Source organism: Fukomys damarensis, unplaced genomic scaffold, assembly GCF_012274545.1.
Source record: "Fukomys damarensis isolate Sample0158 unplaced genomic scaffold, DMR_v1.0_HiC HiC_scaffold_30, whole genome shotgun sequence".
NCBI classification, from domain to species: Eukaryota; Metazoa; Chordata; class Mammalia; order Rodentia; family Bathyergidae; genus Fukomys; species Fukomys damarensis.
The window spans coordinates 6,572,651-6,585,259 of record NW_022900942.1 but is presented as its reverse complement, the minus strand read 5'-3'; the positions used below and the strand labels follow the sequence as shown (position 1 = coordinate 6,585,259).

At 46.5% G+C, this 12,609-nt stretch overlaps 1 protein-coding gene across 1 annotated transcript in view; it reads left to right on the top strand.

Annotated features, from left to right (window-relative positions):
- The window catches only part of Nfatc1 (nuclear factor of activated T cells 1), a 104,908-nt gene extending 101,331 nt beyond the window's left edge, over positions 1 to 3,577 (top strand). The window contains exon 9 of the mRNA XM_033757324.1: positions 1,685 to 3,577. Coding sequence (XP_033613215.1) covers positions 1,685 to 1,734 — 50 coding nt within the window. The 3' untranslated portion in view covers positions 1,735 to 3,577. The remainder of the gene's footprint in view (positions 1 to 1,684) is intronic.
- The last annotated feature ends 9,032 nt before the right edge of the window (positions 3,578 to 12,609 follow it).

Here is a 12,609-nt window from a genome sequence, read left to right as displayed (position 1 = left end):
AGGAGGCAGAAGAGTTAAGTATCTCTAGTTCTGGGCATCCTGCCTTATGATGGGGCACCCTCAGCACCCTGCCTCAGCTGGATGAGACAAACGCAGCACAGAACAATGCCTAGGGGCAGCAGAAAGATGAGAAAAGCCCTGTGGCTTTCAGTCAGGGACACATGCTGTACCAAAGAGACGGCTTCTGCCCTCCCCGTAGCCTGCTGCTCAGAGCTTCCCAGAGCTGTGCAGTGGCCCTGCACCCATCTGTGGAGTGTCATGGAAAGTGCCAGTAGCTATGGAACTGCCCGTGTGCACTCTGGGGACAAGTTGGGTCCTGAATGCTGGTCCTGGACCAGCCGTGAGCACCTGGGCCATGTTATTTCCTCATTAGTGGCTTCGTAGAGTCACAGGGCAGGAGGGAGCCTGCCTGCCTTCTGATATTTTCTGTCTTGAAGGCCAGGACCCTCTTCTAAGTGTGGCTGGCATCCTGTGGTCAAAAATCGAGCCCAGATTCCCTCAGAGGGACCCCAGAATGATGACCACCTATGGGAAGCTAGCCTGGAAGCCAGCTGGGTGCTTCTGTATTTGTTAGTGAGCTTGGCTCCTGGGAGAGCAGCCCAGGATGGCCCTGGCAGGCTCCTGGTAGGGCCAGTCAGGACAGTGGTGGCTGGGCTGGGACTGTGGGGTGCCTCACCCTACACAGGGTCTCCTGCCAGGCAGCCCCTCTGGGCAAGCCCATGTTTTGTTTGTGGCCAGGGCTCCTTCTGCTATCAGTTCCCATGACACAATTCCTGGTTCTCCCATCTACGTTTATTATTGTTATTCTTAAAAATAGTTGGAGTGGGGGTGTTGAAAGGGAGTTTAGGGAGGGAGCAGGGTGATGAAACACACACCCACTGGTGGCTCCAGGAAGCCTCTCTAGACGCCAGGCCTCAGAGGTGCACAAACTTTTATCTGGGCGCAGGCGCTCCAGCCATGGCAAAGGGAAACCTGGGCAGTTCCGTGACGTCAGTGCAGGCTTCCCACCTCCCAATTCTGCTAGGAAAATGGGATGTGGTGACAGCCCGCCTGATGACATTTCCTATCACAGTGCCGATCAGGTGGCCACAGTGGAAGGTGGGGTGGAGAGAGGGGATGTTGTGCGGCCCAGCGATGGCCTTTGCCTGCTCTTCTTGTTTCCTGTCCATCTGCCAGAAATCACACACTGATAGTGACCATCATGGTGGACGCTGTGCCTTGACCATTTACAGGGAAACAAAGTAAAGGAAAAGCCCCAAAGGGAGCCACCTGGTGTCTGTAGGGACCCTTCTTTCAGCTGCTAGGCAAGGCCCTGTCCTGGAGGGACCATGTGTGTCAATGTGCCTGCTTTGTAAATCCAGGAAGCGTCATGTGTTAACTCCTGCCCTAGAGAGGCGCACTCAGCATCAGAGCACCCGATGCCTGTCCCAGGCGGGCAGCATTGCATCTCAGGGTTCCTTGCCACCATGCTGGTGGACCAGAGTGAAGCTGAGTGCAGCAGCTCAGGACCTTCAAGGCCATGGAGGAAACAAGACAGAAGTGCCGGTTCTTTTGGGAGATGCCTCGTCACAGCTGAACATAACTGATTAGAAGCATGGCTGATGGCATTTCCTTGTTGTCTACGTCTAGGTTTGCTGCCGAGTGCTGCTTGCCTAATGCTTTCTCTCCTCTCCTTTTCTTGCAGTAAATGAAATCATTCGCAACGACCTCTCCAGCACGAACCCCCGCTCATAGGTGGCCACGTTGGAGCTGGCAGAAGTTGTGTGGAATTGGCTCAGTGGGGACAGTGAAGCCTCAGCAAGTGAGACTTGTGATGAAATGAACTGAACGCACATCTGGTACCACTCAGAACTTCCAACAGACTGAACACGAGGAGGTGAAGACTACACGGACAAAGACGGAGCCCTCTTACAAGGAAGGAGGGGAGCAGGCCACCACATCTCCTGAAGGAAAAACCATCTCAAGAAAACAGAAGGGTGGGTGAGGCCAGGCATGGGCCCTCACAGGTAGGGCCTGGCATGCAACTGAGCCCAAGCCTAACCTCCCGCACCCTGGATCTCAATACTGGAAGAAGTGCCTTACTTACTCAGACCACCGCATCAGGGCATCGTAGAATCGAACATTGGATTTACTACCAAGAGTATTTGTAGAAGCAAAAACTATAAAAGCATTTCATTATGAGGCTTTATCCTTTGTATAAATTAAGAGAATTCTGGAAAGCTAGCACTTATGAGAGAAACCTAGTATGACTTCCTACTTATTTCACCGTTTCCTGGGCTGTACTATACAATTCTGTTGCCTTACCCAGTGCATTTTAGAGCTTCCGATCTGCCGTCTCAGCTCTTTCATACTATATTCCCTCTTCTGTGTGAGTAAAACCATAAGATTGTTAATAGTAGCATGCTGGGAATTTTTGTTTTTAATCTGACTTCGAACATAGCACAAAGAAGTTAGATAGCACAAGTAGGGTAATGGACAAAAAGGAAACCTGTCTGTCACAGGATAGATCTTGCATTTGCATGTGTGTACATATATAACCATATATTTATGTATCAGCAGTAAGTGACAGAGACACTGATGATCAGTCTGCGCCCAGTGGGGCTTCCATATTAGCAATAACCAGTATCCACTCTGGAGAATGCACCTGAGTCTAGACTTGGCTTCCATTGACTTCCCATTGAGTTTGTAACCCCACACAGACAGGTGGCATTTTCTCCTCTCATGCAGTTACAGAGCACTTTAGATGGTGTAGAGGTGCATTCAAATGCCCATAGTTTACCACATAGCAAAACTGGGAAGTAATTGTAAATAACATTACAACAGGAGTGTAATATATTTGTTTAATTATAGGATTATTATTTCACAGAAGCCTTATAGCTAGCTCTCTGCTTCATCTAAGAAAACAATTACCAAAAACAATGTTTTCAGATGCAGCTACTGTATATGTAGTATGTTGTCAGATTAGTTACTGTTAACAGATAGGTTAGTGTAGGCTTTCCTGCTACATTTTATATAATTAACTGCTTATTACACACTATTATTAGTAATGAGTTATTGTTTCATATAACCAAAAAGCATGGTTTAATTAAAACATGTTTAACCTAATACAGTAATTGTGCCTTAGGAGTTAACGCCCCCTTATGGAACATGCCTGAATTGCACCTCAGGTGGAGGTTGTAAACTACAGTCATGGAAAGGAAGAACCATCTTTACTCGTCTGTACAACTATGTCTTACATTTTTCTAACTCAAAGAAAGAAACAAAAATCTGAAAGCCATATCCGAACGTTTGGACACGACTGTGAAGAGCTGATGTGCAACCTCGTTGTGCGTTACGCTCCTGCCCGACCACGGGCTTCTCATCTGCAGCCCAGATTTTTGCCCTGTGTTAACCCTCATAGAGTTGCATGAACCATTTCTGAGTAGACTACCATCTGAAAGGAAGCGTTTGATACTTTGTGTCAGCTATCTTTGTAGTCAGAAAATGGATCCAATAAAGCAGTATTTTTTTTTTTTGCTGGACAGTCTTAGCCTGCAAGTAATATTTATTACTTGTATGGAAAATTATACTTTGTTCTCCACTGAACATACATTAGATGGTCTGTAAGAAGTGTTTCGTGCTGATAAAGCTGAATGTTCATGAGATCATTTAAATGCAGAAAGAAGTACATTTTGCTGTAGAGTTGTCATTCTTCCTAATGTGTTTAAAGAAAAACCTGTCTGAAATAAGTGGATTTTTAGTGTGGTTCTCAGGTACTCTAACCAAAGCACTTCATGTTCATCCAGGCTAGGTGGAGAAGGAACTTTTACTTATGCCAAATATTTTTACTCAGAGAAATATCCTGGGCGAGGCTTTGACCACACACATACTCCTATGTGATTTGACTATCAATTTAGCAAGTGCATGCTTGTACTTAACTGGTGTGTTCGTGCCACCTCTCACCCTTGCTTCTCTGAGCTACTCTCCTCTCTCCCACCCTATTTTCCTCCTTCAAACTTGGGTGGGATGTAGAATCTAGCCATTCACTGACCAAACATGAATTCTGGGACCTCTCAGAAAGTACTGTTCTAAAATGTCTCTCTGAAACAACATTTCATCTTCAGGGAATTTTAAAATGCAAAATTCTTGGCTTTCTTTGCTAAGAGATTAACAAATTGAGTGAAAGTACTAGAGAAATCACCCTCGCCTAGAACAATGCATGAGCTTCTACCTTGATAATTCTGGAATAAGCCCTCCAACAAGGCCACTGGGAATAACTCAGGAAATGACAAAGGAGGGCTTGAGAGATGGGGATATCCCCATATCAGAATCTTTGACCTCTCAGGAAATGGTGAGGCTCCCCAGCTGGTGATGCTGGACAGGAGGCCAAAGGCTGTGGTCTACAGAAAGCTTAGAAGCTCCCATCCCCTCACTCTACTGGGTGCTGGGCTTTTAGGATGGTAGCCTGTGCTAGGCAAGAGGTTGATGGAAGCTATATCTCCCAAAGTGAGTTTTATAAGTCCCTGTTTCCTCCAATTTCAACAGTAGAATTTTTACTTTATTTATTTTTTATTTTTTGGTACTGGATATCAAACTCGGGACATTGTGCTTGCAAGACAGGCGGGAGCACCACTGACCTAAATACCCAGGCCCAACAATAGAATTTTAAATACCTTATTTATTACTTTTTGTGCCTTTGGGGTTGATTTTGAGTAATATTACTACATAATTACTACATAAGCCATGGGCCCTTTTCTGACAAGGAGCTTTTGCCCAGCAGGAAAAATCCATCTTGGTAGTTGTGTGAGCATAAGTAATCCTGCATCCCCCTGGGGGGCTTGATGGGGCACAGGCGCTCACAGCAGCTGTCCTCGGTGACCAAAATTGCTTGGGAGCCTCCAGGAAAGACAGGTCTTCTTAGACTTGTTTTCCAAGAGAAAAGCAAGAAGTAAAGATGTTTAAGATAAATCCATAATTTCTTTATTGCTCCGAGACTGGACAGGATGGAAAACTTATGTGATAAACTTCAGATTTCTCCTCATAACCAAATGCAGCCTTAGCAAAAATTCAAATGTTTGAAGATCCCATCAGCCTCCTTAGAGCTCATGACCTGGGCAAGCCTACCTGAACCTCAACCCTAATGCCCCTCCCATCCCACATAGAGGACAGTGCTCCTGTCACTAGGCTGGCTCAGAGACCCCAACAGTGATGCTCCTGCTAACTGCCACACCCCTGGGAGAACAGAGCTGTGTCAGAGCCACCTGCCTGGAAACACTAAGCAAGTGCTTTAAAACATGTTCCCCATTGCAGTAAGTAAACTGAATTTAAGAGTGCGTAGATGAGAGAGAGGAGATTTGCAGGGAGGAAGCCAAAAGCAAGATGAAGCTGAGATAAAAGGACCTTAAATAGAGAAGCCCTTGATCTGTTTTTCTTCTTTTCCTCCTCCTTCTTCTATCTTGCCTTCTCTTCTTCCTTTCTTTTTTTTCTAAAGTGCAAATCACAAGATCAAATTACCATTTTAAAGCATACAATTCACTAGTACTTTTTACATTTACAGAGCTGTGTAGCCACCACCTCTGTCTAATTCCAAGCTATTTCTATCACCCTGAAAGAAAAGCCCACACCACCTTCTTCTCCCCCTGCCCCTGACAGCCACTGTTTAATTCTGTGACTGTGGATGCTCACTTCACAGGAACAGAATCCCTGATGCATGGAACCGTGTGGCTGGCTCCTTGCACTCGGTGTTCTCCCGAGGCCTGTCCACGCTTTGGCGTGTGTCAGGACTTTGTTCCTTGGTCCAGCCAAACTGCACTCCATTGTGTGGACATACCTCGACTGTCTACCACTCGCCCACTGACAGTCACCCACAGTGAGGGATCCTCCTTGGAGCACTTCCGTTCCTGCATTTTTCAAGTCCCTGTTTTCAGCCCTTTGGGTGAATGCCCAGGCCTGGAGCACCCAGTTGTGTGGCAGCTGAATGTAACTTTCTTTTTAAGAGACTATTTTCCCTTCTCAGCCTTTAAATTATCCATGCCTGAGACAGACCCCAGCTTACTAACCTAATTTGGACTCACATATGTGAAGCACATCATATTTATAATTCTTTATGCCAAAAAAATTAAGTTAGTTCTAAGATGACTAAGTGTTCACTTGCACCAAGGCAGAAAGCAGACCCCCTGGCATCCGCCTGTGATGGCTCCCAGCAGAACCAGTCCATCTTGGGTTTCTGCTGGGAAGCAGGGACCTCAAATTCATATGCATTTGAGTCATTCAGATGGGGCCGGCCAGAGCCCCCAGTGGCACTCCCTGTAGTTCACACACACACTAAAACAGCGGGGAGAGGCATGTTGGTGAAGATGAAGACCTTCAGTATGGTGGGAAAGCAGCCACTGAGTGAAAGTGCCACAGCTCAGGGAAAGCTTCCCTAGCCTCCCAACTCTGCACACAGAGCTGCTTGTTAGGTGAGCAGAGCAGCTGTTGTCTTCCCTTGGCCTTCGGTCTCCGTGACCAACAGATTTCCAACATGGGACCATCCCCTCCTCCAAACAGGACAGAGTAGGCTCCCTCTCGAAGTGTAGTCCCAAGTGAGCAGTGAGCTTCACTGTTCCTAATGGACTTAATTATTGCACTTTTCATCTCCAGCAGCCGTCCTTCTTTTTCTAAAAAGGAGGAAAAACGCTAATGAGGATCTATTTTGGGGGTGGCCTGAGTCACATCTGCAGGGAAGGCTCCTGAATGATTGAAGCCAAGGTTGTGAGCTTCACTGTGGTCATTTCCCAATTGCTGCTGCCTGCTTTGGCCTGACCTGGGGGCTAGGAGGATGAGAGGCTAAGTTTGGCCATACTCCACATTGCCCTTCCGAGGTGAGAGTCAGCCACTGTCTGAAAACCGTATTTTCCACAGTGCACATGTGCTGCCTCTGGTGACCCCTGGAGACATGTGAAAGTAGATTTGCAGGGTTCTTGGATTGTGTGTGCATCACAGGCTCCCCAGAAATGGCTTCCACTCTCTCACTCTGCCCTGTCACAGATGGGGGGGCTCTAAAGGCACAGCAGTGCTCCCACACTGCCCCTTCAGAGACATGCCTGCTCTGTGGGGCTATCACAATGGACAAGAGAAACCTTGGTTGGAATGAGGTGGAGGTGCAAGGCCCCATCAGCTGTAGGCAGCAGTTGCTCAGCCCCTAGCTGAGGAGCATGTGGTTCTCCTCAGCCCTGGCCATGCCTGGAGATGACAGTGCTCTGAGCCTCTGAGGGAAGAAGACACCCAGTACACAGGTGCCAAGACCAAGGTTCCATGATTGTGGCTCCAACTTGGCACAGCAAGCACAGTTGTGTCCCATGCCCCTCTGGGAACACCCCAGGCTGGGCTCCCTCTTCACCCCAGCCCATACTCACCATGCTGCTCCCAATACTGGGGCAGAGATCTCCACTTGTGACCTTTGGAGGCACCTCTGAGCCTCAATTTCTGTCTGGAGTACAGAGCAATCAGAACTCCTCAGACAGTTGTGAATCAGTGAGGAGCCACGCATGTCTACAGTGACCCCAGAGCTGGGGAGACGGAAGGTGGCAGATTTTATCCCCCAAACCCCAAGGCCACATTTCTAGACATGTGCCCTCTCAAGCCTTGTCCTTCAGTGCCCAGGGACAGGACATTCCCCTCCCCTGGCCTGGGCAGATCTGGTGCTAGCAATGGCAGCACTGCTTCTGCTGTGTTCTTGAGGGATATCGGCCCAGAAACCTGACCGCCGTGCTTTGAGGAAGCCTGGGTCACAAGGGGAGGCTGTGTGTCCTTTGTGGGTGCACCAGGGAAGGCCCACCGTGGGACGCACAAGGGACAGAGCAAGCTCAACGTTTCCATCCCAGCTGCCACTGAGGACAGCAGAGCCAGCTGTCCTGGGCAAACTTCACCCAGGCTGCACAATGAGCTTGGGTCTCTTAAATCATTAACTTTTGTGGTATGTGTGGTACAGCAGCAGATGACAATCAGAGGCAACTGGCTCCCTAGCAGGGCCATAGTGGGCTGTGACAAGAACCTAGGTTTCTACTGTGAGGCCAGTGAGCACCCTCGGAGGGCTGAGGCAAAGAAAGGGACATGAGCTGACCCCAGATTTATTAAAATGGCATGAGCAGTCTCTGAGATCAGGCTGCCAGGGCAGGGCACCTCATGAGAGGCAGACTTATCATCCACAGAAATAGCAATAAGGAGTAGGATAACAACAATCCAGGTCACCTGTCTGGCGCTTCGAGTGGAGAGGATCATCTGTGATCTGTTCCAAGCTGGAGTCCCCAGTAGCCCCAGCAGAGCTGGGTGGAGCCTGCAGTGGTCTCAGGTGCTGCCCTCAAGGGTCATCCTGGACCCTGACTGCTGGGCCTTCATGTTCTCCCTCTGTGCAGAATGGTGGCAGTCTTCATCCCCATGGGAATCCACCAGGGCCTCTTGAGTTCTTCAAGGGGGTGCCCGAGGGACACAGTAGCCCCTAAGACCAACCTAAGCTCTTCCTGGGCTCACCCAGCCCATGCCTGGGTAGTAGCTTTGGGGACCTCTGAGCACAGTCCCTGGGCAGGGTGTTCCTCTGCCGCTCCCCACCCCCATTGCTGCTGCAGGTACTCTGCGTCTGGGACCCAGGGACCTCTGCTCATTCCTGTATCTCCTGCATGTCTAACTCCACTTGGTGCCATTCTCCAGCCTCATGACAGGGCCTCACTGTCTCTGTGTATAGAGGAAAGACATCATCCCATTGCAAAGCTAGGGCCCTCTACGGTCTCTGCCACTCCCTGGATGGGGTGCTGTGACTTGCCAGCAGTGAAGGAGAGAAAATGCATGACAACCCTGGCCAAGGTTGAGGCAACGCAGAGGTCAGCTTCTAGCCACTGAGGTAGAGGGCTGTGTCCTGCCTCCTGTGGGTCCCATGTGATGAGCCAGGCACAAAGGCTCGTGGCCACCCTAAAATCATCAGCTTCTGCCCTGAAACATGAGCAGGCTCCATAGACCCCTACAGGGACAAATCCTTCCTTGCATTCCGGCAAATATATTAGAGGCAGATTCTTTTAATGCCAACTCAAAAGATGGTTGAATTAAAATACTCATTAATTAATGTAGCATTATTGTTAGTGGTTTCACTTTCAATAATGGAACTGAAATAATGGGTGGCTTTCTGCAGATGTAATTCCAACCTGCAAATAGAAGAGGTTCAAGACAGAGTGAATCCAAGAGTTCTCTCTAGATTCCCTGATGTCTATGCAGGTTTAAATCATGCTGGAACTTTCTTCACATACCCTTCTCCCTCTCACAACCTCCTTCCTTCCCTCTCTCCTTGTCTTCCCTGGCCTCTCCTTCTCAGTTACTGGAAAACAATCTAGGACAGGACACCTAGCAGGTGAAGAAAAGATACATAGTTTCCTTCATCTTCTTATCTTACACAATTGCAACCTGGTGTGGCTCCATGGTGCAAGCAGAGTAATGAAGTAGTTAGAGCCACTTTGTTCTCTCTTAATGCTTTTGGTTTTAGGATTAGAGCAATGTCAGCCTAGGATGGGTTGAAATGCCCTCTCCTTCATTGTTCTTCTGGAAGCTTGTGTGGAACTGGTGTGCTAGAATTTATCACTAGTCATCTTCACCCTAAGTTTCTTCTGTGGGAAGATTTCTAGCTCCAAATTCCGTTTCTTTAGTAGGTGCAGTGTTATTTGTTGTTGTTTTTTTTTTTTTTTTTTTTTTTTTTTTTTTTTTTTTTTTTTTTTTTTTTTGGATAGTTTATGTCTTGGTAGTTTCTGACTTTTAAGGAAACTGTCCATTTCATTTAAGCTGTAGATTTCACTGGCACCAAGCTGTTTATAATGTTCCTGTTACCTTTAATTGTCTGAGTCCAAACTGCCATCTTTTCTGATTTGTGACTTTGGCCATCTTTTTCATTTTCCTTTGACGGATCTGACCAGAAGATTATCAAGTTTGTTGACATTTCAAAGGAGCAACTTCAGATTCTATTGATAAACTCTTCTCTTTGCTACTTTCTTTTCTTGGCTCACTTGAGTTTCATTTCCTCTTCATTGCCTGGTTTCTTTAAGCTGAGGTCATCAATTTGAAGCTTTTTTCCCCGAGTTGGCCTGTGAGCTTTCCCTTCTCATGATGCTTTGCTCTGTAGACCACAGATTCTGATGTTATGCTTTTATCTCATGAAACTCAAAGTCCTTTTCAAATTTCCATTTGACTTCTTTGACCCATTGAAAGTGTACTGGTTTTCAAACTTTTGGAGATTTTCCAAATAACTCAATTGCTTTGTTGTTTAGAGAACATAATTTGTATGATTTTAGTTTCTACAACTAGTAAGAAAGATGTCTCATAGTCCAGAGTCCGTGCTATCTTGGTAATGGTCCTAACCATGTGATAAAAATGTACAAGCCATAGGGTTGGGTGGAGTGCCCTACAGTCTCAGCTAGGTTACCTGCTTGATTGTGCTGCTGGAATCTTCTGGCTCCTGGCTGATTTTCTTCTACCTACATGCTACAGCAGTTATTGAGAGGTGCTTAGCTCTCTGAGCAATGCGGTTTTATGTATTTCTCTTTGCAGTTACTTCTGGTTTTGCTTGATGCACTTCGAAGCTCCAGTATTTGGTTGTGTGTAGGTTATTTAGAATTGTTATGAGCTCCAAATTAGTTGATCCCTTTATTACTAAGAAGTTACCCCCTCCTTCCTTATCCCTGGTAATACTGTGCTCATTGCAAACGTAGTCTTGTCCATTTTTCATACAATTGTACCTTCTCTGCCTCTCAGTGCAGTGTTTTAGACTATTATACTTAGTACAGTTATTGAGATGTTTGGATTGAAACCTACCATCTTGTTAACTGTTTTCTATTTGATCCATCCGTTCTTCTTTCCCTTTTGCCTGCCTTCTTTTGGATGTTTTTATGACCACTTTTCTTCTCCTTTGCTAGCTCCTTAACTCTGACTCTGCTGGGTTAGAGGCTGCTGTAGGGCTTATGGGTAGTGTCCTCCATTTATCCACAGCCCAGCTCCATGGGACACTGTACCACATGCAGGATGAGTTAGTTAGTTTTCTCTTGTTGTGGAGACAAAATACCCAGCACCAAAAGTTAAAGGGAGAAGAGGTTTATTTGGCTTACAGTCTGTAGAGGTTTTAGTCTATAATTGGCTGGCTCCAAGGGAGGGTGGCAGAGGGGCAACAGTTCATGTCAGCAGAAGCAGCAAAAGCAACAAAAAAGGCTTTCACTGTGTCTTTCTGCCTTGTTTATCCCCAGGATGAGGGCGGTGCTAAACCTCTCACTCAGGTGTAGTGGTTTAGTAATTACACAGCCTTCATCCCAGCATCGAGCATTCCAGATTCAGCTACCTCTGGCCGAATGAGGCTCTGGGGGGACATCCAGACCCAGACTGTAACACAGGGCATAGGGACCTTGACTGTCAACTTTCACTTCATCATATCTGGATTTTGTGCTATTGTTCCCCAACATGATATCACTCTATATGCTGTGGGTCCTACAATACATTGTTATTATTTTGTTTTAAAGAGTAAAATATCTTTTAAAGAGATTTAAGTTGCAAGGGTACGAATATTTCCCACTCATCTGCACAGCTCCTGTTCCCAGTGCTGGTCTGTCTACTGTGTGTGGCTACCTCAGTGCTGTTTGTACTGCAGGTCTGGTGCTGGTACATCATTTCAATTTTTATACACATAAAAGCCTTTATTTTGCCTATTTTCTCCTTACTATTCTATTGTAAAATAATTATAGATTTACAAGAAGTTGCAGATACCAAGTTTTAAAGTATGGGAAGGACTGAATGATACTCTACCATATTTCCCCCCAGCACAGGGAACTGACTTTGGTACAGTTTATGCAGCTTGCTCAGATTTCCCAAGTCTCAGTCCGTGCATGTGTGTGAGTATGTGCAGTTCTATGCAATTTTTTCTTCCGTGTGGAGTCATATAGCCACCACCAAAACCAAGATCTGGGACAATGGCCTCACAGTTTCCTCATATCCTCTGCAGCCGCTTCGCTGTCCCCATCCCCACACGGGGCTAGCAAAGCCTATGGCCACTGGGTTTGACCTTTCTCGCTCAACACAACTCTCTGAGACCCTCCTACATCACCACTGTCTTCACAGCTCCTTCCTCATCCTCCTGAGTCGCGTTCATGGTATGTGTGGGCCACAGCTGTGTAACCACTCACTTGTTCAAGGATATTTAGGTTATTGGAGGTGTTTCTTTTTCTTCATTTTTTGCTACCATGAATAAGCCTGCTGTGAACATCAGGACATGAGGTTTGGCAAAGCTAAGTTTTCATTTCTCTGGGAGAAAGGCCCACAAGTGCGACTGCCAAGTCATGTAGAAAGTTCACCTTTAGTTTCTAAAAAACTGCCATTTTCCCAGAGTTGCTGCACCACTTTACATTCCCAACAGTGACGTGAATAATTTTTTACTTGTACTATTCTGATAGACATAGTAATATTTTACTGTAGCTTAAATTTACATTTTCTTAATGGCTAATGGCATCTTCTCACACGTGTCTAGGTACATCTGTGTATCTAGTGAAATGTCTCTTCAGGTCTTCTGTCCATTCTCTAATGGATTGTTTTGTTTTTGTTTGTTGTTTATTGCCGGGTTCCAAAAGTTCT